General features: G+C 52.0%; 1 protein-coding gene across 3 annotated transcripts in view; it reads left to right on the top strand.

The window, feature by feature from the left end:
- Positions 1–26,886, top strand: part of RADIL (Rap associating with DIL domain) — a 72,261-nt gene that overhangs the window by 38,813 nt on the left and 6,562 nt on the right. For all 3 annotated transcript variants that reach the window (XM_084642255.1, XM_084642254.1, XM_084642256.1), the window contains 8 exons: positions 357–517; positions 8,963–9,075; positions 11,349–11,586; positions 16,625–16,785; positions 17,884–18,025; positions 19,382–19,572; positions 23,406–23,829; positions 26,384–26,523. In XM_084642255.1, the coding sequence (XP_084498381.1) occupies positions 357–517; positions 8,963–9,075; positions 11,349–11,586; positions 16,625–16,785; positions 17,884–18,025; positions 19,382–19,572; positions 23,406–23,829; positions 26,384–26,523 (1,570 nt within the window). The remainder of the gene's footprint in view (positions 1–356; positions 518–8,962; positions 9,076–11,348; positions 11,587–16,624; positions 16,786–17,883; positions 18,026–19,381; positions 19,573–23,405; positions 23,830–26,383; positions 26,524–26,886) is intronic.

Raw genomic sequence — 26,886 nt, forward strand, 5'->3', positions numbered from 1 at the left:
ACATCGTAACCCCCAGGGGAAGCCAGCGGCTGGGTTTGGTTTGGGTTTGCTTTTCAAGACCATAATTCTTGTGCTGGCAATAGTCTGTGACTGTGCTCACTCTGAAACTTCTGAGTGTGCTGAGAGAAGTGTGTCCATGCAGGCACAGGAGAGTCTAAAATACTGGAGGGTTGTCTGTGCTGCTGGTGTATCCATTTTTCATTCCCACTGGGACGATCCTGCATCGCCAGCCTCTGAGAGGGGCGCAAGCCTTTCCCGTAGCCAGGGGCTTCGTGCACACAGAGAGACTGCAACTGCAACCAGCTTTGTCCTGACTGGAGTCTGAAACTCTCCTCTTGCCTTCTCTGTCTCACCAGTCAGGATCCTGGATCCCTGTCCCGCTTCACCATCACAGACCTGGTCCCGGACCTGCAGCACATTCTCTTCTGGATGTCCAACTCCATCGAGCTCCTGTACTTTATCCAGCAGAAATCCCCCATCTACATCCAGAGCCTGGAGGAGGAGCTGGATGTCAAGGGTAGGACTCATGCTTCTGTATACTGATATGCCTCCTCAGTACAAAACTTCCCCTGCCGTATGCCTGCTGTGTGACACGTCAGGCAAAGGGGGCGCTGTAGCATCTAGCTGGTTTGTTGGTGTTTTCCTCCATTGCTGCTCCAGCAAGGTACTTCCATCCTGACTTCAGAGACCACCATGTTGCCTCTGTCTCCCAGATATGCCCTTCGAGAGTCTTGGGGTTTGTGGAAAGTAAGGGAACTTCACCCACAGGCCTCATGACCCCACCAGCTCTCTGGGACCTCTCCTGAGCAGGTTCTTGAATGATAAACTGTGGCGCCTTTAGTGGCATGTCCACTGGAGATTGAGCCAAGGCAGCCATAGCATGTGGAAGCTTGAATGTCCTGCTGGGCTCTGCTCCCTCTGCTTCCCATTGCTCAATCCTGAGAGCAGAATTGCTCACCTGTGGAATTACAGGTGCAAAGAAGGCTGGACTGAAAGTCAGTCTCAAACTCAGAGCTTTTGTGTGACTCAAGAGTCCCTTCTAAACAGACAGTGAAAAGGAGGTGGTTCTTCGAGTGCTTGTTCGTGTCCATTCCAGTCAGGTGTGTGCGTGGGCATGTGCACGGCAGCTGGAAGATTTTCCCCCTAGTAGCATCTGTCGTGTCGGCCTGGGTGCCCCCTGGAGTTGCACCTTCAGGGCGCTCGATATAGAGCCCTGCCGACCCACCACCCCTGCAGTTCCTTCTTACCGCCGGTGACGGTTAGCGGGAACGTCCCATAGGTCTTGCCTTGGCAGTGTCCACTGTATCTAGTAGTTTACCTCTTAGTAGTAGAGTTAGTATTAGTAGTTAGTTAGTGTTAAGCAAATGCCTTTCCCAACTGGCTCGAAAACAAAGTCCCCACATTGTATAGAGTCAAAACTGACTTCCTTCCTGGGATTTTGGTTTATTAATAAGATAATAAAGCTCAGATCAAACTTTCCCCCAGGCTTAGCTGCTCCCAGGGTTCCTCCCTCAGGACTGCTCAGCTCACGCCCTAGATCCTTTCTCACCAGAGGACTACTCCCATCTCCCTTATATCTTCATGGGGTACCAAGCCACCTGCCTTTGAGGCCAGGGAACTCACTTGGCCCTACTGGGTTTCAGCCACCTTGTCAGAAGGGGCTTGTGCAATGATGAGCTCTTGCACGTAGCCTTTTGAAGCCATGAATGGTTATGATTTTGGGGCCTGGATCCCATTGCAACCAAGGGGTCACTGTGACTTCTGTCACGAAGAATGGACTGATGTCTGTGTGTTGATACCCGAGGTAACAAGATCCTTTCCCTGACCCCTTAGTCCTGGCCACTGAGATAAGAGGAAAGGGATGCAACATCGGTAAGGAGGCTCTGGGAGTATTCTGCAGGCCGCCCAGTCCTCCAGGCTGCCATCCCTTGCTCTGCATTTTGCAGCCTCACCTCTCACTCCACCCTGTGAATTGAATCCATTAGATCGCAGACCAGACTGGCTACCTGGTTAGCAGTGTTACTCAGTATTACCGCTGCCTCTAGAAGCACCATTAGCTTAGGCTAAGCTAAGTCCTCCAGCCCTGTGAACACTTGAGCGGGAAATAATCCCCCTTATCAAATGAGTGATGACAGCTTGGAGCCTTAGGGAGTCTAATATGGTGAGGGGATTAGCCAGGCTTCACTCTCAGCATGGCCTCGTTTGGTTTTCTCATTCCCCTCAGAGGGAGAGGGAGCAAAGGACTCAAGAGCCAAACCAGCTGAGTGCTGGATGCTCTCCATGTCCTATGCTATCTTGGTTCCCATGCTGATACAAGATGTAAAGACCAACGTGTGGGTGGGAGGGTGGGACAACGGGTGCATTCTTAATCAGTGAGAGCTCTAAAAAATGTGCTTGTAGGCTAAAAATACTGCAGCCCTCACAAAGTGCAGGGCGCACGTGAGCAGCTGCTGGGAAAGTCAGATGAAAAACCCTGGGAGTTGGGGTTCACTTCATCCATTGCAGGGCTCAGCACGATGTCGAAGGAAGATCCTGAAACTAATTTGGTCTTTTATCTTTTCTGTGAATCTTTCTCTGGGTTTTCTTGCGGCCTGGCGGCTTCCCCACCATCATCTGAATATGCCCACCCCTGCAGTTCCTCACTGTTTGGATAAGGGCTTCCCAGTTGTCCCAAATTATTTTCTCTACATTTCTCACCATTGTAGAGTCTGTGTTGATTTAAAGGGAGATTTGTCAAAAGCACTCAGTGTTGGCCCAACTCTACTCCCGCTGCTGTCAATGGCAAACCTCCCACAGACTGCAGTGGGAGAGAGGTAGGCCAGTGGCTCTCAACTTTTCCAAACTACTGTCCCCCTGTCAGGAGTCTGATTTGTCTTGTGTACCCCCAAGTTTCACTTCATTTAAAGACTACTTGCTTAGAAAATCAGACATAAGAACACAGAAGTGTCACAGCATGCTCGTACGGAACAATTGCTGGCGTTCTCATTTTTACCATACAGTTATAAAATAAATCAGTTGGAATATAAATATTGTACTTATACTTCAGTGTACAATATACAGAGCACTATAAACAAGTCATTGTCTGTATGCAATTTAGTTTGCACTGAGTTCGCTAGTGCTTTTTATGTAGCCTGTTGTAAAACTAGGCAAATATCTAGAGGAGTTGATGGACCCCCTGGAAGACCTCTGAGTGTCCCCAGGGGTACCTGTACCCTGGTCGAGAACCACTGAGCTAGGCTAACGCAGAGTGATTTAAAAATCCTGCCCTTGCTCTCCTTCCTCATTAATTATTGGCCCCATTTTGTCTCTAATGCCCCCCCCACCAACACACACGCAGAACACAGAGCATGGGCACAGACACTGTCCCCCCAGGGAAATTTGTAAGAGTCTCTCTTTCCATTTTTGCAGCCCTTATTGGCAGTCAGCCATTCCTAACGGTCTCTCTTTTCTTCTTTGATCACCATTCCACTTTCCCATCACAGTACAGTTTATGTCATTTTGTAACCTTCTCTTTGTACAACGCTTTATGAAGCCTCACTGGAACTGCAGTCTTTTTCTTCTTAATTGGGGTGTTGTTTAGGGTGACCTAGCTGCTTTCTGCATTGCTGGGTTTCAATACTTCCTTTGACTGGGCCTTATTCGCTGTGGTGAGATGGTGGCTTCACTGAAGTCAATGGCAAAACTCCCATTGACTTCAGTGGGGCCAGGATTTCACCCTATTTTCATTTCTCACAATGTGCATTCCTGATCCCTAGTCATGCCCTTGCACAGCTGCATTCTGTGAATCCTGTCCTTACTATTCTGAATTCAAGAAGCTTCCTTATTATTCTCACAGACTTGATCAGTTTCTCCCTGTTGGTAAAAAGCAGATTTAGGATGGCTTCTCTTCTAGTTGGAATCTCTACTTATTGGGTCATAAGGTTGCCTTTACATCACTAAGGGAAATCTTTGATTGTTCCTGGATCCAACACTGGCAAGGATTGTTGGGCAGGCTTTACACTGGTTAAGAAAAGGCAGAGCGAGCACTTCAGGCAGAAAAAGACTGACTCATTCTGAAATCGAAGATGAGGGATAACCGTATGAATGCACAGAAGTGTCCCTGCACAAATGCCGGGGTAGGGCTGGCTGAAAACTGGGAATGCTTTTCACAAAACATCTTGCAAAAAATTTGTCCCTGTTTTTCTGACTAAAGAAAATTTGAAATTCAATTTTTTTCTGCCAGTTCTATCCAGGAACATGGGAAACAACCAAGCACTAGAAGTATTACTAAGTGGTGTCAGTTATGGTGTAGCTGGCAAAACCCACACCCCACAGGATGGGTCTCATAACTGGAGTATTACTATGGATAAGTACAGTCTACAGAGATGAGAGAGATGGATGATGCTCAGCTTGCAGGGGACTACTGATAGAGAGAGGTGAAATATATTTACAGTGCCAGCAAGCTTACAAGGAATGAAAAGTCAAGGAAGATGACGGTGGGCATTTGCTGCTGATCACTAGGACTGGAGGAGAGTGAGAGAAAAACCTCCTGGACCAAATCTCCAGTACTCAGAACCCTAGGTCATTGTGCTTAGTTGGATGATGATTACCCAGATACATGCTGGGTAACATGCCTGGAGAAATTGGCCATGGGCAAATCCAAGCAGGCTCTCCTTGCAGCAGCTAATCTAATGTTCTGTGAATCTCAGTCCTTCTGTTCTATAGCACCAGCCCCTCCCTCTGCTGCTCTCTAGTGTCGGATCTTCTCCTTTCTTTGCTGACATTTAGTAGCTGAAGGGTCTCTGAGATGAACACCTGTCTGCGTTCCTCTCTCATATCCCTGGAGGGATTCTGGGACATTTGTCTTCCCTGGCTGGTAGCATTTGCTCCCTCCTGGGCTGTAATCGGTGGGAACAGCTAGATTTGGGTTGCTGTCCAGAGAGAGAATTCTTTAAATAGGTCTGTTCCCTTAGTGGGAATGGTCTCTGGGAAAGTGAAGTCCATGGCATGTGCAAGAGTGACGACAGCAAGCATGCAAGTGAAGGGGCATTCTGGGTTTGTGGGGTGAGTGACATTTGCTTTAAACTCCAGGACCTTATATGGGGGAGAGATTTACCCCCTGCCCATTCCAGGCCTTACTTCAGCAAAGCACTTAAGTGAGTGCTGAAGTCCAGCCCTGTTCAGCAAAGCACTTAGGCACAGGCTTGACTTTCAGCACTCTTAAGCCCCATTGACCTCAATGGAACTTATGCCTGAGGCTAAATTTAAGCAGGTGTTTAAGTGAATTGAGCTGGATGGCTGAGTTGGGGCCATCCTGATTCCATGGGCTGATGCTCAGCTGGGAGGGTGGTGGGGCTCAGGTGCGGGAGGCAGCAGCGTAGTGTCATATAAATACATCTTGTGCCGGGCAGGTTTTGGTGAATCAGGAGGGGTAGAAATAACATAAACAAGAGGGTGAGGGAAAGGTTAAAATCAGTAGTTTGGCCTCTTGACATCCCTCAGGAAATATCTGTGGGAAGATTTTTAAAAATAAAAAAATTGTATCCTGAGAATAAGCGAAATATTTTTGATTTTCAAAGTCTAGCCGATACATTGGAGCGCACTGAACCCACAGCTGGCGAACAAAAAGGAGAGGTTTTTTCCTGCACCTTTTCCCTTCCCATTCATTGCTCTCTGTCTGTCTAGACCAGGGGCCATGACCACTCCCCTCTCTTTCCCAGATTGCTCAATGGGGGGAGAGTTTTGTGAGAGATGGGGGGATTCCAGGTATGCATAAGGATGAGAAACCCTGTGCTGGCCTCTATCATTCTACATGTGAGGGTGTTTTTCCTGGCACATGTTTTTAATACCCTTGTTGAATTTAGGAATTGCTTTTCCACTCAGGTGATATGAAATAGTCTGAGAAAAGCGCTGTATCCCTGGGAAATGCAGGTGTTTAGACCTTGCTGTATGAGGAATTCTGTCCTATAATTAGAGCAGATTGAATAGTTTAAAAAAACAAAACAAAACCCAACAACCCTGATTTGGGTATATTTTTGTGACTAAAAGCCCCATGTTCAGTTTGTAGCTTTGTGGGGACATATCAGCCACATGTATCTGGATGACCTGGAATTCATGAAGCCGTGTGCCAATCCAAGAAGCTTCATGAATCGCAGCACTAATTAATATTTGCCTGACAACTTTTGTCAGAAATGTGTTGCTTCTTTTTTGTTACTTTCCTGATCCCATGTGATTTAGATGACCGGTCAGGCAATACAAATAATGGATACAGAGTAGTCAAAGCGAACTGTTTGTGAACCAGCCCATAGGCTGAAAAATATTTGTTGGAACTGTTTGGTGAATACTTACAAATAGATTCACAGAAATCAGCACCAGGGCCCAACTGGATCGCTAACCGAACCTGGGGCTGGCTTCCTATTGAATACTATTCCTCAAAAACTTTAGACAACAGCTGAGCAACTTGAGGGCAACTTGGGTGACAATCGCTTAGGACCCGATGTGTTACTGGGGGCTTCCGTAAACAGATCACACCGTACTGAGTACTTTCAGGACCTTACGGAATCCATAGTCTACACATGGGTCTCAGGAAGAGCTATCCCTTGTGTCTCCATACCCCTCTCTGCAGTCACCCCCACCTCCCGGCATGTGATCAGAAATATTCATAACGTGGACTGACTATGTTTGTCTGTGCTTCTTATTTTCTGGTTTGAAATCCCTAGCACCTTGGCTTTCAATTTAAATTGCCTGAAACAGATGAGCACCAAGGTTTTCTTCTGCATAGCCCATGTTATTTTTCATGTCAGATTTGAAAATCTTATTATGGCCGTGTTTTTAAATGATTACATTGGCTTTTCACTTCAGAAACTTGGGTTCACATCAACCTCAGGTCAAAAGTGAAATGAGTTAGAGTGGTCTCAGCCTGCTCTGGAGTGGGTATTTGCCAGCCTTTATAGAGTTCAGTGTGAGTAGCGGTCTCTGTTCCAAATAGATCAGGATTAGAATATCAGACTGGGACTAAGGTTTCTTGGCACAGCAGTGAGGGGTCCTGCTATTGGAATAGCGAGTGGGGCTGTAGACCAGGATTCAGGTGCGTTAAGCAGCGCTGTATGTGGAAGTTTACAATGCTCCTGCCTTCATTACACATGGGTTGATTCAGTCCTATTAGCCCTGCACTTTCCTGAGCCTTAAAAATTCACCAACTTACCTCCCTGAACTGCCCCAAAAGTGTGTGTGGCTGAAAAGTCCTTCACTAACCATCTGCAAATGGGACTTGGGGAGTGGTCAGGTGGATGATGTCATGGAATTTCCCTCTTTCTGATTCCACATCAGAGGAACGGGGTGGGGCTAGTTTGGCAAAGCTATCGAGACCTTCTCTTCTGTTCCAAAGGCAAAGTTTTCTGACAAGCTGCGTTTGGAAAGCACTTCATCCAGCTGCACAAATATTCAGCATATGGGGCTGGCGGGGCTGCAAATCTGGACTGAAATCGAAGCATTGCTAGATGAAAAATGTTAGTCTGTAGGGGAAATATTAACCCCGTCCCCGCAACTGCTCAGCGCCCAGAAATACAACGTATATGTGTTTAACAGCCACTGCTGTGGCAACCCCATGTTTATTAGAGCTGGATTTCTGTACACACTCCCTGCTCACAAGGCACCGAGGAAAGTGAGATGCAGTTTCAAGTCTTTAAGAGAGAGCCAGAAAAAGGCACCAGCAGAAGACAGGGTTGGAGTTTTTGACTCCTGACGTGGCATCCTGTAATGGCTTCCCAGCCACTGTGGAAAGGGAAGGCACCAGTATTGAATTTGTATTGTCCCCAGTGCCGTATCCTTTGGAGATTGACTAAGGGGCAGGCGGATCCTGGCAAAGATGATACAATGAGAGAAGAAAAGGGAGAACCAGCTAAGTTCTCCTGTATTGGAGTGAATTCAGGGGGTTGCAGTCACGGCCCTGGAGACTGCTGCCATACATTCATCCTCCGGATAAATAGGAGGGGTTCAGCTGGGCAATGGCAGTGCAGGCTTCCCCTCTCAGTGTGTCTGCTCTGCTCTCTGCTAGGGAACAGGAGCTCTGTCTTGTGCATTCATCCTCAGGCCTTTCGGTGTGACTGCCGGCACTGGTGACAGTATCAGTGTGCTTTTTGTGACGTGGGTATCTGTCCTCCAAAATGAGAGCACCATATTCACCAATGGCCTCAAATGGGAATGGCTTCTCTTTCTGAACCTCTGTCTTAAAGGAGCCGTCTTGAGCTGTCCAGCTTCTTAAAGTCAAGCCAGATAAATGCGCCTTCAGCTTTAATTTCACGAGTGCAATGGGGACATCAAGTGGCCAGGTAAAGTAGTGCAAGTTGTGCATACTTGTGAATGTCCCGAGGATGCACCTGCTCCCTGATTTCTTTCCATTGTAGAGTGACTGTAAGAAATAACTTAAGCATCAGTTCTCCTCCATGCCAGCCCCTCTCCTGCTCTTTGAAATAGTCCTCACTGTTGGGAGCCTTTGCAAGACAGCAGCGTAAATTATGCCTCCCAGTAGGGAGCTATTGCTGCTACAACATTGTTAATCAAGAGTTCTGTATCTTTTATAGCGCTTTCCACCCAGGATCCTAATGCATTTTACCAATATTGCTAAAGTAGGGGTCATGTCCTTCCTGTGAGATCAGAGAGGATAACTGTCTCCCTTTTATAGACCGAGGGGCTGAGGCACAAAGAAGCTGTGATTTGCTCAAGGGCACACGGGTCAGTGGAAGAGCTAGAAATCAAATCCAAAACTTCTGGCTCCCAATCCCACGCTGTAATCATTAGCCATGCTTTCTTTGCAGTAACAAACCCATGACAGTTCGGTGTGTGTCAGTAGACTTTGCATAACGAAATACAGCATCACAAGTTGACCCTCAGAGAGACCATTCTTCTACTAAACTAACAGACGCGGTAGCCCGGTTTGGAGCCCTTTGCTCTGACGCATTGCATTGCTGTCTTTGTCCTTTAGGTTCTAAGGAGTCTCTGTTCTCTTCAACCATCACAGCCAGTGAGGAAGCCATGACAGTCCTAGAGGAAGTGATCATGTATACCTTTCAGCAGTGCGTATACTATATCTCCAAGGTATGTGCACCCCCAACGCCTCCCCCTCTCTCCTGCAAATGCACAGCCTAATCCAGAGAGCTGCCAAGGGAGAAGAGGAGCCTTGTGCTGATAGTGTCTCACGGGAAATCAAAGGGGGATGATGGGGGAGAAGTCTCCCATCTGAGCACCCGTGCCTGAAATCGCGCCCCCCGCCCCATCGTGTCCCAGGACAGCAGGTTCTTCTTTGTGATGAGTTCTAACAGATATACTCATTCCTGCAAGCCTCCTCGGTGTTAAAAAACGCTGGTCTTTAGGATGCAGTACAAGGCACCCGGGGAGTTGACTTTCCCTAACTTTCCTTAGTCACTGAAGAGTGAACCTGAAGGTCAGAAACGATTTTTTGAGGGGTCAGAAATGATCAAACAGGTTGATTTTTTTTAAACGATGTAGATATTTTTGGATGGCCCTTCATTTGCACAAGTTATTTAGCTGTTGTTTTTTCTACTACAGCAGCGCCTAGAGTGCTCAGCCAGGATCAAGGGCCCATTGGGCAAGGCATAGGACAAACATGTAGTAAGAGAGAGACCTTGCCCCAAAGAACTTGCAGTCTAAATAGGTAAGACAGACAGAGAGCAGTAGACTGGGATTCAGGGGCTGGGGTGAAATTTCCAGCTCAGCCATAGGCTTGTGTTAGACGAGTCATTTGATGTACCCTGTAAAAAGAGGAGGATATGTTCCTAGCTCTCAGGTGGGGTGTGAGGATAAAATCCATTAAGGATTACGAGCTGCTCAGATGCTGTTTACTAATATGAGCCCCCCATTACCCTACACAGTATGTGAGCGCCTCATGATCTCTGAAAGATGCTACGCTGTATCAGAATCTAGATAGCAAACAGGGTGAGTTTTAGTATAATCACCCTGGCAGGTGATTGGCAGTGGGGGAGAGCTGCATGTCGGGTACCTTGAACTGATCACAGTGAATTTCTGGCAGGTGTCAGCCTGAGAGGTCCCTGAAGAATTAACAGTAACACTGTGTCCTAGGGAGGCATTTGCTCATTACAGTGTCTCCATTAGTGAATGGCTTAGCTACCACAAGTACTCCTTTTCTTTTTGCGAATACAGACTAACACGGCTGTTACTCTGAAAACTAAGTCACTTTCACTTTCTCCCTCACTCCTCCTTGTAACTTTTGGATTCATTTTCCTTTGGGCTCAAGTGTCCCAATGAAGGTCACAGCCCGAGGAGAGTGTGAAATTACGATGGAACATTTCTCTGCATGGCTAGCAACTTGGAAACAGGGGACTAGGACACAGGAAGCCAGGAGGAAACGGGTGGCCCACAGATCAGTAGAAAGAGTTGTTGGGATAGCGAGTCCAGCCCTCCTCAGCTCGTTTGTGATTTACTATACAGTAATAGCCCTGGGTATAATGAATTGATTCATGTACATGATGGAAATATTCCTTTTGGACTCTCTCTGTTAGGCCCCTGGAGTGAAACGTTATTGCAAGTGCTCATTATGGAGCGCTGAACAGTGTGTGCAGTGTGGGCTCAGAGAAAGGCTGCTTGTGTCTGCAGGGTGGGGACTTGTTTCCATTGAAAGAGAAGTTAAACTTGACCGATGATGCTGCCTTTCCACCAGCTCCCCCTGCCAGGTCTGGTGATTACAGACTTGGCCTCTCACTGGGAAATGGACTATTTTTCTTCTTGATTCTATTTGTAGCTCTTTTTTCCCTTCTGTGGAAAGATTGTTCCACTGGTCCAGCAGCCTCTCCCTCTCTCTGATTGGTTGATGCTTATCCTGTCTCATTTGCGTACCTAACAAAACTCTGATTGGACCCTGCTTTTCAACCTTCCTCATTTGCACAAAGGAAAGAGTCTCTAATTGGAGACCACTTTTGTCATCTGCCTTTTTTCCATAGCATGTGTATTAGATCTTCAGTTACCATGCGGGTGCATAGTACTGGTGCATTCCTATCACTTAAGATCTACAGTAGTTTGTTTCTCACATTCCGTTTGTTCCCCAAAACAGACTGAGACCAACTGACCACCATGTATGGTGTTAAGTTATTGCTTAGGGACAGGGCTGAGCAAGCTTGCAGGTCACAAGGGGTTAGTCCGTGAGGGGGCAAGAAATATGCCCTTCCTTGTTTGAGAACAGCAGGGCTTGAGCTGGTTATGGGATCATGGAAACAAGAGATTCGGAGGACCTGTTTAGGGTCTAACCATCTGGCCAATGCAGAATTGCTTCCCACAGTAAACCTTCAGCGCTTTGAATCCTGGACTTGTGTATTTCTTGTCTCCTCCCTGTCCAGTCTCTGTATGTATCTCTACCTGCCCTCCTGGAGTGTAACCCCTTCCAGAGTGAGGGCCAGGAAGGTTGGCGGGCATCATCCCAGTTGCCTGAAGAAATACGTAGAGTTGTGTTGATCTACCAGGCTACGCTGGACCTGCTCCACCAGTATGAAGTGCACCCTGAAATAGCCTCCCAGATGTTTGCCTACCTCTTCTTCTTCTCCAACACTCTGCTCTTCAACCAGCTCATGGACAAAGGTGAGTGACCTCGGGACCAGGGAGTGAGACATTTGTGGGAGGGGCAGGCATTCCCAAAGACTGGCCTTGTCTGCTTTGAAGCCCTTTTTCTGTTTATTCATTAATTAAAGGAACAGACTTAAAATGCCCCAGTATTGCAGCCAGCCAGACTATGAGATGAGGATCGGTGAAATATGGGGAGAGATTTTACAGCATCTCTTGGGTTGTTTTAGGATGTGAGGGGCTTGGACACACCTGGAATTCTGCATTCGGCAAAGGAGCCTTGCTGCCCTGTTACCTAAACTCGTGTTAGGTATTGAGCCTGTGCATAAGTCATCAGTATGGCCCCACGGCCAGGGAGAGACCCCCAGACTGGGACTGACAGCAAAGCGGGCAACATGTTTCCTACAGGGGATAAGGATGCTTTAGAACTTGACTTAAGCTACTGAGTCCTTTGTTTAACTGGTGTCACCAGAGAGGTGGTTAGGAATAAGGTTCACTTTCAATCATTCAGAGCCCCGCTTCAGCGCTAAGACTGGGGTAGGGGTGTGAGAGAGAGTGGGGGGGGCCTCAGGACTCTGCCAGGCTTGTAGCAATGAAACCTGGGGGTGGGGTGGGGCTCAGCTACACCCACAAATGAGGATAAACCAAACTAGAGTCCAGCCACTGAGGTCTTCGAGACTTCACTTCCTTGACTCTGATGAACTCCCTAGATCGCAGCCTGTGCGCGCTGCTCTCTAGGTGTATAGTTGGCTCAGATAACAGCTTAACTCGGGTTTTGGCTTCTGCTCCCTTGGCTTGATTCAGCCTTTATGTTTGCTGTCTTGCCCGAGTCTGCGGCCTTTATCGATAACGCTCCATTAACCCCTTATTAATGCCTTGGATGTTCACTGTGATACCATTGTTCATGGGGATGTGTTCAGCCTTCGTTAGCTCTCCCCCCAAATTAACATCCCCCCCCCATCTCTTGCGCTGGGGTTGCAATAAGGTCTGCCATTTTGATGCCGAGCAGAGGCTGTTAGTGGAGTTTGTTCCCTGGCACTGCCTGATTGCTGTGTGTAATAAAACATTGCATCCTGCTTCTTAATTGAGGCGAAAATCTGCTCATTAATTAATCCTAATTACTGCAGGATTCCAGTTGAACTACAGAGCATGCGATACCTATATACACTCCAGCAGCACCTCCTTACTGCCAGGTGCATTACAGCTACTACCATATGAGTTAATAGGAGTTGGATTTTTAAAGAATTTTAACCTAATTTTGCCACTCAGCCCTGTCAGACCTCTGTCCCTCTTTCTGCCCAGCTCCGCCCCACGTACAAACCGAGTCTCTACTGCGAGCAGCAGGTTCTGCCAGCGCTGCTCCCTCTGCCATGTCTGATGGTCCACTAAGCAAGAACAAAAAGGGGAAGGGAAACTGTGCTCCAGTGTGGGCGTTCCTGTTAGCTGTCCGTCCCTTTGCCTGCCAGCGGGTACATTGCTGAGCCACAGCCACGTCGGCCTCTGGATTTAGAGCTTTGTCATTGTTGTTGTTTCAGATCTAGAATAACTTTAGAAGGTGCCAGGCTGTCAGTTTGGGAGATTGGACTCCTCCATTTGGCCCTGATTCACCAAAGCACTTAAGCACATGCTTAACTTTAAGCATGCCAGTGTTCCTATACCTGTTCTGTGAAACACATACCTAAGTCCCATTGAACTCCATGCAATCAACTCATCTTGCAAGGTTTAACCCACCTTCTAAGACTTTTTTGCCAATTTGAATGGTGGGGATTTCCTGAGAGCTGCTGTTCTCATAGACTCTTGGATGCATCAGCACTGCAGACAGAAAACCGTCCCCCATCCAGTATTGGATTGGACCTGCAACCAAACCCACGCCGACTGCAAGCTGCTTGGGGCAGTGCCTAGGATGGCAAGTAACGCCTGGTCTAAGATTGCGGCTCCAGGTGCCACCACAACACAGATAATAGTGTCAAGCCTCTCTGAGCTGGGCCAAGGCAAGGGAGCTCCATAGCCACCCAAATATAACAACAATATAAAATTACCATGGCACACATCAAATGGATTAAAAACTGGCTAACTGATAGGTCTCAAAACATAATGGTAAACAGGGAATCATCATCAAGTGAGTGTGTTTCCAGCAGGGTCCTGCAGGGATCAGTTCTTGGCCCTGCACTATTTAAAATTTTTATCAATTGCCTGGAAGAAATCATAAATCACTGATGAGATTTATAGATGACACAAAAATTGAGGGAGTGGTCTCCGATACAGAGTGATCTGGATTGCTTGGTAAACTGGGCATAAATGTAAATGTCTACATCTAGGAACGAAGAATGTTGGTCATACTTACAGGAAGCAGTGACTGAAACAGATTAGGGGGCCGTAGGGGATAATCAGCTGAACAGGAGCTCCCACTTTGACACTGTGGCCAAAAGGCTAATGTTGACCCTGGGATGCATAAACAGGGAAATCCTGAGTAGAAGTAGAGAAGTTATTTTATGTCTGTATTTAGCAGACATAAGGAGCGTGACTGCTACTAGAATACTGTGTCCAGTTCTGGTGCCCACAATTCAAGAAGGATGTTGATAAATTGAAGAGGGGTCAAAGAAAAGCCTCTAGAATGATTAATGGATTAGAAAATCTGCCTTATAGCGATAGATTCAAAGCACTCAATCTGTTTATCTTAGCAAAGAGAAGGTTAAGAGGGGACTTGATCACAAATCTGCCCGGGGAACAAATATTTAAGAACAGGCTCTTCAGTCTAGCAGAGAAAGGTCTAACATGATCCAGTGGCTAGAAGATGAAGCTAGACAAATTCTGACTAGAAATAATGTGCAAATTTTTGAGAGTGAGGGTAACTAACCACTGGAACAATTTACTAAGGCTCGATTTTAAAATCAAGATTGGATGTTTTTCTAACAGATCTGATCTAGGAATTATTTTAGGGACGTTCCCTGGCCTGTGTCATGCAGGAGGTCAGGCTAGATGAGCACAGTAGTCCCTTCTGGCCTTGGAATTTCTGAATCTCACCCATTAGTGAGGCCGGCCTGGCACAGCATGTGGGTCCTGCGCGAGGCGGTTTGCTGCAGGAAGGACACAGAACCTCGACAGAGATAGAACATCGAATGGTGAGCCCCAAGCCTGAGATTTGTCTGCCAGAGTTATGTTTTCCATGCATCCTTCGGCATCGCTGGAAGAGCAGTTAGTTTTGTGTCCATGCAGCGGGGTTGCAGTATAGGGCACACAGTCCAGTGGGGTGATGGAATTAGGACCTTGATGAGGCTAAATTAGCCGTAGGTCCAACAAACTAGAGCCTTCTGCTATAGCATGGCTTCCCTCTGGTTTAATCAGCATGGGCCCCATCCTGCTCCCAGTGAAGTCCATGGCAAAGTGCCTATGGACCTTCTGGTACAGGATCAGGCCCAACACCTACAGCAGAGTTGGGCTCTACACCTAGATCAAACTTCCTCCCAGCCTGCAGGGCTCAAATCTGGTGTCGGGGTGGAGGTGTGAGGTGAGGGTCAGATTCTGGATCACAGTTCGGGGTGTGGGGGAGGGGGCTCAGTAGTTCCTAGTGTGGAAGGTGGTGGGCTCTGAAGCAGCCCAGCCCTATTGGATTACAGCCTCCTGCCGCTGTAGTTCCTTCCTTTTAACCGGAGCACCAGCTCCCTTCCCCCCCACCCCCTGCCTCCCCATTTCCATGGGCCCACAGGCTGAGTCTTGGCTCACTGCCTATCAAGGACAGCATAAGCTTTCAAATGTTTGTCTCTGGAGTTGATTTCCTGCAGGTGGGAGCTGATTAGAGCAGATTAGAGTGTGAAATCCTGCTGTCCCCTGGGACAGCCGGCTCCTTGCCTGGGCCACGCGCTGCCTCTTGTGTTCTCAGAGCTGGGCTTGGCCTTAGGGCCCCACATCATCCCAGGGGGGAAGGGAAGTGCTGGGTCACCCCCATGCAGGATCATGGGGGGAAGGCGGAAGAACCCGGCCTTCCTCAGAAACTGGATCTGAGCACTGACGTGCATCTCTCTCAATAAAACCCCAGGATCAGCAGCTGCCATTTCTGCTGCCCCAGTTCTATGGCCTGGCTTTACCTGGGTGCAGCTAAGGAGAGTCTGGAGAGATTAGGTATCTGGCGGACAGCAAGCTCAGGTCAGTCAATATCTGATGGATGACGCAGAGACTTCCCCTGTGCCCACACTGCATGGGGAGAAGAGGACAAGGGCGGTGTGGAGGGCTGCCTGCCTTGCACAATCCAAGCGGGTGAATCGGTTTCTGGATGCGGGTGGAGGTGGAGTCCTCGTGGACAATACAGGAGCTCTGCGATAGCCTCCTGGGGGAGGCAGGGGCTGCAGATTAGGAGAAGTTAGTTTACATGATAGCTTGAAAAAAAGGTTTCTTCCCTTCCCCACAGCACCAGGTTTTGCTCGTAGGAGACTCCTGCAACTCGACATTTATCTGTATCCATCTGAAATGTGCTTCATGCTGCTAGCACGTGTCCTGCGGCAGGATGCCCAGCTGCTTCAGAAACGTTACACACAGCACAACTGAAAGGCAGCTATCTCTGGGGAGAAGTCTGGCAGCTAACCTCCAAATAGCACCCTGTACAACGCTATGGGGGCACCAGGGCATTCTGGCTAAGGCACTCACGAAGGATGCCCTGGGGTCTCTTGTGTCCACACAGAGCAGACGAATCTCACTGCTCTTGGCCACCGTTCTGCTGTGTCCAGCAAGTGCTGGCGTCTGTCAGAGCAGGGCGAGTATGTGCAGCTAGGCGAAGGACCCAATATGCAGGCTCTGGCCGGAGGGGGCTGCTTTCTGCCAGCCAAGTGACTGGGTTGTCTGACTTCTCCTTGGCTGAGCCTGTTGGTGGGCTGGACAGAGCAATCTTTGACCCTGACAGCCGATTGCCTTCGTGCCGTGTCTGCGCCAGGGAGTAGGGTCGGCATGTGTCTTCTGAACCTGTAGCTGTCTGTATTGCAGCAGGGCCGGGCTCCTACTGCAAGTCAGGTTAAAGCAGCGCCGCGTGTGGCTGTTCATTCTCTCTTCCCCACCCTGTCCAAAGGCTGCTTCCACTGGTCGAAAGGAGTGAAGATCCGCGCCGGCCTGCGGCTCCTCCTGGAGTGGATGCGGGGCATGGGCTTCGGGCACCTGGCCGAGCAGTTCTTCAGCAAGCTTTCCAGCGTGGCTCACCTGCTGGCCATGCCGAGCACCCAGCTGGCGCAGGTGAGATGTGCGTGGGCTTCTTGGCCCAGGGTATCGATGGCCTTTGGGACCCAGATCCTCAAAGGCCTGTAGACACCTAGCTCCCATTGAATCCAATCAGATCCCTGGGAGAGTCTGGGCCTGTGAGTGGCAGGAGAGCTCCTGTGAGCATCATGGGGATTGTTTGGGAGGGCCAGTTATTAGATGGGGCTCCCTGAGCCTGCGCTCCCCACGCTAACTGGGGGGTCATCTCCCCAAGGCAGGGGGCCACAAGCACAACAGTCCCTTTCATATGCAGCTTCCCTCTCTTTTCCCATTAGAAGCATCATGGGACATCAAAGCAGAGGGGGTGGGGGAATCAATGCCCTTTCCCCGACACTGGGCCAAGATGGGAGCTCCCTGAGATAGGTGTGGAAGGCAGGGTTCCCTCCAGAATTTGCACTGGATCTGACGTGCCAGTGTCAAGACACGCGAAATCTCAGAGACTCGGGTGCGTTTTGTGTGCTGGGTGAATTTGATCCTTCCCGCGGAATGTGATGTCACTCTCGCGCTAGGCCAGGCTTTCAAACGCTGCCTCCCGAACCGTGCCTCTGGGCGGCACCTTTGCAAGCGCCAAGCAGGGCATGGCTCAGTTGCCCCAGAGCATGCCCATGCAGGACTGGGACAGCCGGCTTGGAATATGGCGACGAAGGGGCTGATTTGCGGGAATGTATTTGCCCAAAAATTGCCGGGTAGTTTCCCAGGAAATGGGACGCCTTGTTTCAAAGCCAAACCTTGGGGACCACATCCTCTCAACCAACATCTGCACCCATTTTGGTAGGAAGCAGCAGCATGAGGCATTGGTAGCATGAGGTAGGATTTCAGGCTTTCTGTGTCTTACATCCCGTCCTTGGCTTCAGTAGGCAGCTCCCGTATTGGAAGTAGCAGTGAAGCAAATACACAGCTGAGCATTAGTGGTGCCCTGCCACTCCTGGGCTCTCTAGACCCCTTAGCATGCTGCTCACTTGCTGACGAGCCGAGCTAAGCTCATTCCCCATTGATAAGCCTGCTTCGCTCCCTGCTGTCTGCCCTGTGCACCGTCCTGAGGCTGTCGCCTCAGCTCTCTCTGTCTTTGCTCAGATGACCTGGCCGTTGCTGAGAGCCGAGTTCCCCGCCCTGAGCCCTGCTCAGCTCCATCACATCCTGACTCAGTCCCAGGCAGCGTCTGAGGTGCGGTGTGTCGCGGCCTGGCAGGAGGACAGCCCTGCAGCCTTCAAGACAGGTGAGCGCATAGCACTGGTGCGTCTGCGTTGTACTGGGGGTGGTGTGATCTGTGCCCTCGGTAGAGCTTCTGTTGTGGTTGTCCTGTATCTCCCACACTGCTGCAGGGCAGTGAAACCTGCACTAGGCTGCGTCCCAAGAGGTACTTTCCTCAGACCTGCCAGTACAGGTTGGTTATCCCAAGTTTTGCTGGTCCCTCGAGTGTTTTCATGGGGCTTGTAACCTCCTGTGCTTTGCAGGGGTTCCTGCATCACCGTGGACAGCCACAAAGAACTACAGTCCTGTAGCCTGAGGGTCTACTTGAACTGCCCTGAGGCAAAGGGAGCTCGGGCTGAAGGCTGAGCCTGGTATGGTAGGGACTAGAGCACATGGCCTCCACGTGCTGCTCTACCTAGACAGGCAGCATGAGCTGGGGCTGCACTGTCAGTCTGAACGTGGAGTGTCCTGACTCTGGTTTGAGCCACTCCGATGCAGGGGCACGCGGCGGGGCAGGGGGTAACAATGTGGTGGAATCACAGTCTTCCCCGACAGATCCAGGGGACACGTGACTCCCCCGGTGGGTGAACGTTGGCTGTACCCCGAGCTATCAATGCCATTATCTATGGTGTTGATATCCCCCCTTACCATAGAGCTGAGCACCTCGCAGTCTTTAACATGTTGGCAGTACTTACCCTCATTGAACAGACAAGGTGCAGAGTGAGATTGACTCATCCAGGGCAAATGGTGGAGCAGGGCACTGGACCCAGCTCTCTGAAGTCTCAGGCTGGCACCCTAACCACTAGACCATCCTTCCTCCACTAGCATGTACCCAGACATATCGGGCTGTGACATGGGAGGGGCTGAAGTGCTAAAGACTCAGCACTTCCCCCTGCCCCAGGGCTCAGCAGCATGATCTTGGCTACCGGAGAAAAGAGAGATCAGGACACTGTGAAGTGGGTGGAAATGGATCAAGGAGTGCAAGAGATTGGATTACGGCTCTTCTAGCAACAGCTACGGGACATAGGGGGAACGGGCCCCAGAGCGGCGGATCTGGAAGCTACAGAGCCCTTTTCTAAATGACACAGGGAGGAGGAGATAAAGGTTCTGAACAACCCATTCGAGAGTTTGGAACAAGCAAGGGGCACAACCCAGGGGAGCTAAGCAGAGCGAAGGCGTTAGCTAGTGCCCCCTGCCCCTTTCTCACTGGCACATGGAGGCCAGTTGTGTAGGGTTGTGACCTAGAGGATGCTGGGATTGGTTCCCATGCAGATACTTGGCTTGCAGGACCTGGGGAAGAGCAATGGCCCCGCAATCTGGGAGCAGGGCTGGGGCTCAGGTGGGTCACACACCAACACCTGCTTCCCCCTGTGTTTTGCAGACGAAGTGCTAGAGTCCTTTGATAACCACCCGCCCATCGTCCTGCCAAGTGGAGGATTTAAGGTGGACTTGGAGGTGGAGACGCTGGACGATAACATGTACCGGCATCTCCTGTACATCCGTCACTTCCTGTGGAGTCTGCGGAGCAAGAGCCCCCACGCCGGTGACTTGCTGGAGTTGGAGCCCGTGAAGGTAGCAATCGCTGACCCAGGGAGAGTGTTGTCCCTGCTAGCCCTCTCTTAGGGACATCATAGATCCCCGGCCATCCTGCACAGATCTCCCATGATCTCACCTTCACCTCTGAGTCCCATGCTCTACCTGCCAGGCCATACTGCCCCCCGCCGCTCCCTCGGCTTCGATCCGCGCCGCCCCCCCAACCCCCGCCGCTCCCTCAGCTTCGATCTGCGCCGCCCCCCCGCCGCTCCCTCGGCTTCGATCCGCGCCGTCCCCCCCAACCCCCGCCGCTCCCTTGGCTTCGATCCGCGCCACCCCCCCGCCGCTCCCTCGGCTTCGATCCGCGCCGCTCCCCCGCCGCTCCCTCGGCTTCGATCCGCGTCGCCCCCCAACCCCCACCGCTCCCTCGGCTTCGTTCCGCGTCGCCCCCCAACCCCCGCCGCTCCCTCGGCTTCGATCCGCGCCGCCCCCCAACCCCCGCCGCTCCCTCGGCTTCGATCCGAGCCGCCCCCCCGCCGCTCCCTCGGCTTCGATCCGCGCCGTCCCCCCCAACCCCAGCCGCTCCCTCGGCTTCGATCCGCGCCGCCCCCCCGCCGCTCCCTCGGCTTCGATCCGCGCCGTCCCCCCCAACCCCCGCCGCTCCCTCGGCTTCGATCCGCGCCGCCCCCCCGCCGCTCCCTCGGCTTCGATCCGCGCCGCCCCCCCAACCCCCGCCGCTCCCTCGGCTTCGATCCGCGCCGCCCCCCCAACCCCCGCCGCTCCCTCGGCTTCGATCCGCGCCGCCCCCCCGCCGCTCCCTCGGCTTCGATCCGTGCCGCCCCCCCAACCCCCGCCGCTCCCTCGGCTTCGATCCGCGCCGCCCCCCCAACCCCCGCCGCTCCCTCGGCTTCGATCCGCGCCGCCCCCCCGCCGCTCCCTCGGCTTCGATCCGCGCCGCCCCCCCAACCCCCGCCGCTCCCTCGGCTTCGATCCATGCCACCCCCCCCGCTGCTCCCTCGGCTTCGATCCATGCCGCCCCCCCAACCCCCGCCGCTCCCTCGGCTTCGATCCATGCCGCCCCCCCCCGCCACTCTCTCGACTTCGATCCTATTAGCCAGGAGTTACTGACTCACACTTTCCATATTCTAAGCCCCATCACGTCTTGCTGTAGCTGAGCCCAGAAAACATGAGCCTGCTCTCTCTCCAGGTTTCCTGGGCAGTGGCTGACATTGCCACATTGGCCTCTGCCACTCCCTGGGGCTCGTTAGTCCAATCCATTGATCTTAGCCTTTTTGGGGGGGGGGGGGCAAGTGGCACAGTCTTCATATGAGGGAAGAGTTAGAGGGAAGTGCTGGTACCCAGGAGCTTTAGGCAAGATGCACCCACTAGGGGGAGGGACAATGAAGCCAGAAGATAGCACAGCCGATCAGCCAGGTGGATCTTTCTGTGCGTCTCTCCTTTCCTGCAGCATGTGAATGTGACACATTGGAATGGAGGTTTCGTCCATCCCCCACCGCTGGGAATTGGATGGTGTGGTGCCGTCTTTAATGACTAGAGCCGTGGTTCTTCCCGGGGGTGGGGGGCCGAGAGCAGGTTTCAGGGGGTCCACCAAGCAGGGCCAGAATTAGACTCCCTGGGGCCCCTGGGAGACAGCAGAAGCCTGACTGCCAGGGGCTGAAGCCAAAGCCTGAGCAATGTAGCTTTGGGGTGGGCCCCTGTGGCGTGGGGGCTGCAGGCAACTGCCCGGCTTGCTACCCCGTAATGCTGGCCCTGGCGGGGTTATGCAGAAAAGCAGTTATTGTGGCACAGGTGGACTGTGGAGTTTTTATTGCATGCTGGGGGGGGCGGGAGGGGGCTTAGAACAAAAATGGTTGAGAAGCCCTGGGCTAGAGCATGGGTCATCCAACACTGGCCTTTTCTCAGTGACCGGGAACAGTGCAGAGCTCTGGGTCCCTGCGGCGGAGTAGCAATGGGTTTGTGTCTGCCGCAGTTCTTCCTGGGTATTTATCCTAAGCTCCCCCTGGCCTCCGCTTTGAGAGGGAAGCGCACGCTGACTGTATGAGAGTAAAGGAGCCCTCTGCTGCCCTGCTGCATTATTTGCCGGGTGGCTGTTGGGACCAAGAGCCAGACCAGGAAGAGCGGAAGGGAGGGAGCCTGAGTTTGTGCGTGGCTGGGATAGTCTAACCCCGGCCCCATTTCCGTAGGCCCGTGCTGGCCCTGGGAGTGTGCCAGCCAGACCAGTGCGATCGCCCCGACTCCATGGGCTGTGCGCGCCTTTGGCTTTGCACCAGCCCTGGGAGTTTACTGGGGCTGTCTTGTGGGACGCAGGGGCTGGGAAGCCCTAGCGAGCTGATATCTCAAACCAGAGGAACCTGCACGCTGCTGTGCGGGATTAGTGCTGCTAATCCCCTTGCCTGGAGGGGGGCAAGGAGGTGTGGAGAAAGGACACGCTTGTTTTCACAATCTTGTTAGCAAGGAGGGGGAGGGAGGTGCCAGTTTGCAATGCAGCCTTTCCCTGTCTGTGCCCTTCCTGTCTCACCGCCCCCCATCCCCCTTGTCTCACTCCCTTTCTCTGTGCCCAAAGGGCTGCAGGTCTGGGTAGAAGTGGGGAGTACGTGGTGGCTCTGGGCTCCGGGGAATGTCCTTCCCGCTCCAAGGGGTGTAAGCAGCCTGGCCCGCTCTCACGTCCACACGCAGGCATTTGTGGGGTTACTGTTAATTAGCAAATGTGTGTAAAGTGCCGTCAGGGCTCAGTGTCCCTGCCACCCCTCCCCTGTGGAACTCCTCGGGAGGGAGCAGTTCTCGGGTGGGGAGTGACAGGAAATCCCCCTGCCTCCACCCCTGCAGCCAGCACGCGCAGTCCCAGGCCCTGCGAGCACAGCCGACTCCTGGCCGTTGTCCTCGTCCTCACGGGGTGCAGCTCCCTGCTGCAGCAAGAGGAGGATACCTCAGATCATCCCCTGCTCCCAGCCGGCCCCAGTGGGTGCCTAAAGGGCTCTGCGTTTGGAGCATTTCCTTGACTTTCTTGGCGGCTGCCCCAGCGTGAAGTCCTGGGTTGGCCGGGGAGGTCCTTGGAAACCAGCCAGCAAGAGACTGGCCATCCCGCCGTTGCAGAACCTTGGAACGATTGGGGGTACCAAAGAAGGGAGAGGCGCACTGCCATGCCAGCGCCACCTAGCTGAGGGGGAGTGTAGGCAACATGAACACTGTGGGCAGGCCATCGTTACAGCACACTAATGCCCTAAGGGGAACCCTTTCCGGGGTCAGAGTGCCACTTTCCAGTTTAGCGCCGACTGCTCAGGCAGGTGTCCGCCCAGGGAGTTATACCAATGTAACTACAGCGTTAGAATTGTGCTGGTAAGTTGCTCCATGTAGACAAGCCCTAACTAATTTCTAATCGCTAAAGCTTTGGGACCCACTGATGTACCGAGAAGAATCCAGGTGTAAACCTGCACCTGTCTGTGCAGCTGCTGGGGCAGTGGACCACACTGAGCTGGGGCTCCTGCATGACAGTGCGCCCACAGAAAGGCTGGCTTTACCTGTGGGTGGGACGCGCTGTGGTCAGGACACGAGACGGGGACTTGGAAACTCTGGGGTCTCTGCCCAGCTCTAACGTTGCTTCCTCCTGTGACCCTGGCCAAGTCATTTCCCCTCTCTGGGCTCTGCTTCCCCCTGCTGACCAATGGGGCTAACAGCACTGCCCCAGCCCCCAGGAGGGGTCACACTGCTGCACTTTTGCCCCATGTTCAAGCTCTTAGGCAGAAGTGACTAAGTCACCTCCCTGCCCCCAGTGGAGGTCAGATACCAAAGTGAGGGGCAACCTAGATAGCTAGAGGGCCAGGCTAACGCTCCGTATTTTTCTCCTTTTAAAGAAAGACGTTCCCACCAGCCAAAATGCCCCCGAGGTGCCCGAGAACACACTCACCTTGCCAGCCCTGGGGAATTCCTTTGGCCAGTCGGATTACAGACACCCAGGTAGCTGTGTGGAGGCAGAGGCTGCTGGGAGCCCTCCGCTCCCCACAGACATGAGCCGATCCCCCCGAGACTATTACACCAGTGAGCCACAGCGCCAAGAAAAACTCAAGCATCTGCAACTGCCCTGCAGCCTGGGGAAAAACCACCTCTCCAAGGCCAGCGTGTTGCCAGTGGATCCCTCCTGCTTACTGACCCCTCCCAATACGCCTCTGAACTTTGACCCTGGATGCCCAGAATCCCCTCAGAGCACCAGCTGTGGGAAAGTCATCCAGGACCCCAGGAAGGATGGACTCAATGGCACCAAAGCCACCACCCCTGAAGGTACCGAGAACCTTTCCTGCCCTCAGATCCTCAGCGCTCACATGTTAGGCTCTGTCTTGCATTGCCAGTTTCCCTAGGAACTGCTTCCTGTAGGGACCACAACAAGTCTGGTTCCCCAGGAAACAGACTGGGGGTCAGACAAGCATGGCAGCCAGGAGAATAGAGCATAATCCAGCACCACTGGGCCTCCGCGGCCTGGCCTCTTTGCTTCTTGCCACAGGGGAAGGCTTCGTGGCCTAACCATCAGCAAGGCAACGATTTAAAAACATACAAACATACAAATGTTTAGTCAATTTCACAGCAGAGGTATGTGGAAAAAAACCCCCACAGTCAGGGAGGGGTCCCAGCCCGGGGGTGGGAGGGGTTGGAGAGCGAGCTCACCCCACACCAGCAGGGGTGGGTCCGGCTCCCTGCTTCAGTCATTGAAACCCTGTGTGCTAGGCGGCACCACCCATCAGATTTGGCTCATCCGCCCCTCTGTCTCCATCTATGGTGGGGCGGACGGCCAAAAGCAGAATTGTAGTGCGACCACATGAGTTGCAATGGCTGGAATGGGGCCCAGAGGAGCCGCAGCTGCAGGGCTCACGGACTGCATGAAAATTCACGATTACCGCGAGCAGCGTGACCTCTGCGCCGCACTCTAGCCTGAACCATCAGGTGAGCAATACCTGCATGCCCCGGCCCCAGCTGAGGTCAGCTTAACCTTTATCGTCCCAAGCTAGATACACCGAGCTCCGTCCCAAAGGCCTGGCTGCTCTGGGGGGGCTCTGAAGAGCCTTGGATGCTTTCTGTAAGAGCAGGCTCCCTTGGTCAAAGCGCCCCGCTCCCTTCCTTCCTGCCCTTTGCTATTAGCCAGTGAGCTGCCGCCCTGCAGCCCACCAGTGAGTGCCGTGTGTGCACAGACTGTGAAGTGCCTTTGGGTTCAGAAGATTTTGTAAAAGAAAGAAGATTTTATGACCTTGCTCCCAGAAGCAAGCAGAGGCCTTGTGCATCCATTTCAGACCTTTGTAGGGACACAGTGGGTGCTTGGCATCTAAATCCCACTGCCCCTCCTGAAGAAGCAGCAGGTAATTGGTTTGCATGTGTGAACCAGTGTCCAGTAGATGGAACTGAACAGAGGCAGGAAGGGATTTGCAAGACACCTGGGCATCAGGGGGGCACTCCTGAAACAGCAGCTAGTTGAAAATCCCACATTTTGCACATATTGGCAGCTGCGTTTCTCGTGGCCAATGGCAGGGTGATTATGCCCATGTGTTTATTTTTAAAACCAGTCCCTCTCCCGCCAGCTGTGAGCCAGGAGAGGAAAGGAAAGGCCAGCAAATAGAAGCCAGATGTCAGTATGACTGTGTGCTGTAGACAAAGCACCAAGCAGAGCTGGGTGGATTTCATTAGCTGAGCCCCAGGAGCAGCCTGTATCCATGTGAGAAGGCAACACTCCAGGAGTGTTTTATAAGGTCATTATAGTGGCCAGGAGGGGAAGCCAGACTCTCCTGGCTGACTGGGCTCCTCCGTATTCATGAATGCAGCGTGGAGTCATGGCCAGCTTGAGCCTTCATTGGCGTCATGTACCAAGCCGTAGCCAAAGCCAAAAAATTTCCAGTTCTGCAAAACCCAACCTGCTGGAGGAATTGAACGGCCTTTGCTTGTTCTCGTGCCACCATTTATTCTGAGAACTCTCCAGCCGCTGAGAAAAACTTACCCATTAACTCCCGAAACCCTGCAGAGCCGTTTAGGGCCAGATTTTCAGAGGTAGCAACCCAACGTGTCATTTTGTGCCCTCAGGATTTGTGCATCCCAGTTTCTGTATGTGCAGACATTCAGCCGGGGCCGGGCAAGCAGGCTTTGCATGTGCACAAGCCAAGGACCAAAACCTTATCCAAGAATCAGTGTGAGGGCAACACTTGGCTACAGTTGGAGAGACCCGTTTGAGCTTTTCCGGCCAACAGGCTCTGGAGCTCTCCAGACAGGCCCGGGGGAAGAGGGCAGAGCTCTTTTGCCAGCCATCCTGCCGCTCCCAGGCTCATCCATGTTAGTTCCCAATGTCTGACGTTCTAGACTGACGTTTAATGGATCCTGCAGCCACCAGGCTCTCCTCTCTAGGCCGAGCCCCTTGTCTAGAAGCACGTTCTGCCATTTTCGTTGTCTGCCCCAAGCTGTCAGGGCTAGTGCTAGCCCATTGCAGGCCCTAATCAGGAATATTTTTGTCCCCTCTTCCCCCCAACACATACTAATAACTAATACAAGACCCCCTTGAGTTGCTCCAGGCCCTAAGCAATTGCTTGGTCTGCTTATGCCGAGCGCCGGCTCTGCCTGCATGAAGTGCCGTTGCATTGGCACTTTGGCCAAGCCAAAATGAAGTGAGCCCGCCCTCCCCGCCAGATGTGCTGCTGGCAAGCACAGGGGCACTCCAGGGAGCCTGGCTGATACGCTGCTTATTTCAGCGGTGATTGCCGGCGGGGCAAGAAAGGAGGAGCTCTGTGCAGAGAGGAGCAGGCTGGGTTGGGTGAATACTGGAGGAATATTTGTCTGACCCTTTGCATCTCTTTGGCCCCAGGGTGTTCTCCGATGCCCTACGACTATCCCACGCCAGCTTCCTCCAGTCGCAGCTCCGCCACGGATGATTTCTGCTACGTCTTTGTGGTGGAATTGGAAAAAGGGCCCATCGGGTTGGGGATGGGGCTGATTGATGGCTTGGTGAGTACATCCTGCTCTGCCTCACAGAATATTTAGAACTGGGCTCGTGCTGCAGGGAATGTATTATATGAAGATGAAAAGTGATCTGTAAAGCTAATGCCGCATGTATGCCCTATAGCTTCCTTTCCTGTGAAATCTGACCAAGTGGTTGCTTGGATTAATCTCTGGGGTGAATGCAAGTGCCGTGATTTCTTAGGTTATTCTGATGGATCCTAATAAATCCCTGTAAGGAATCAGATCTCAGACACCTGTTAGCTCAGACCCAGCTGTAATGCTTATATCAAAGCTGCCCCAAGGCCTGTGGAGAATAGATGAAATTAAATATGCCCAACGCTATTGCTAGAGTCCTTTGCGGAAGAAGGA

Source organism: Lepidochelys olivacea, assembly GCF_965140295.1.
Source record: "Lepidochelys olivacea isolate rLepOli2 genome assembly, chromosome: 10".
NCBI classification, from domain to species: Eukaryota; Metazoa; Chordata; order Testudines; family Cheloniidae; genus Lepidochelys; species Lepidochelys olivacea.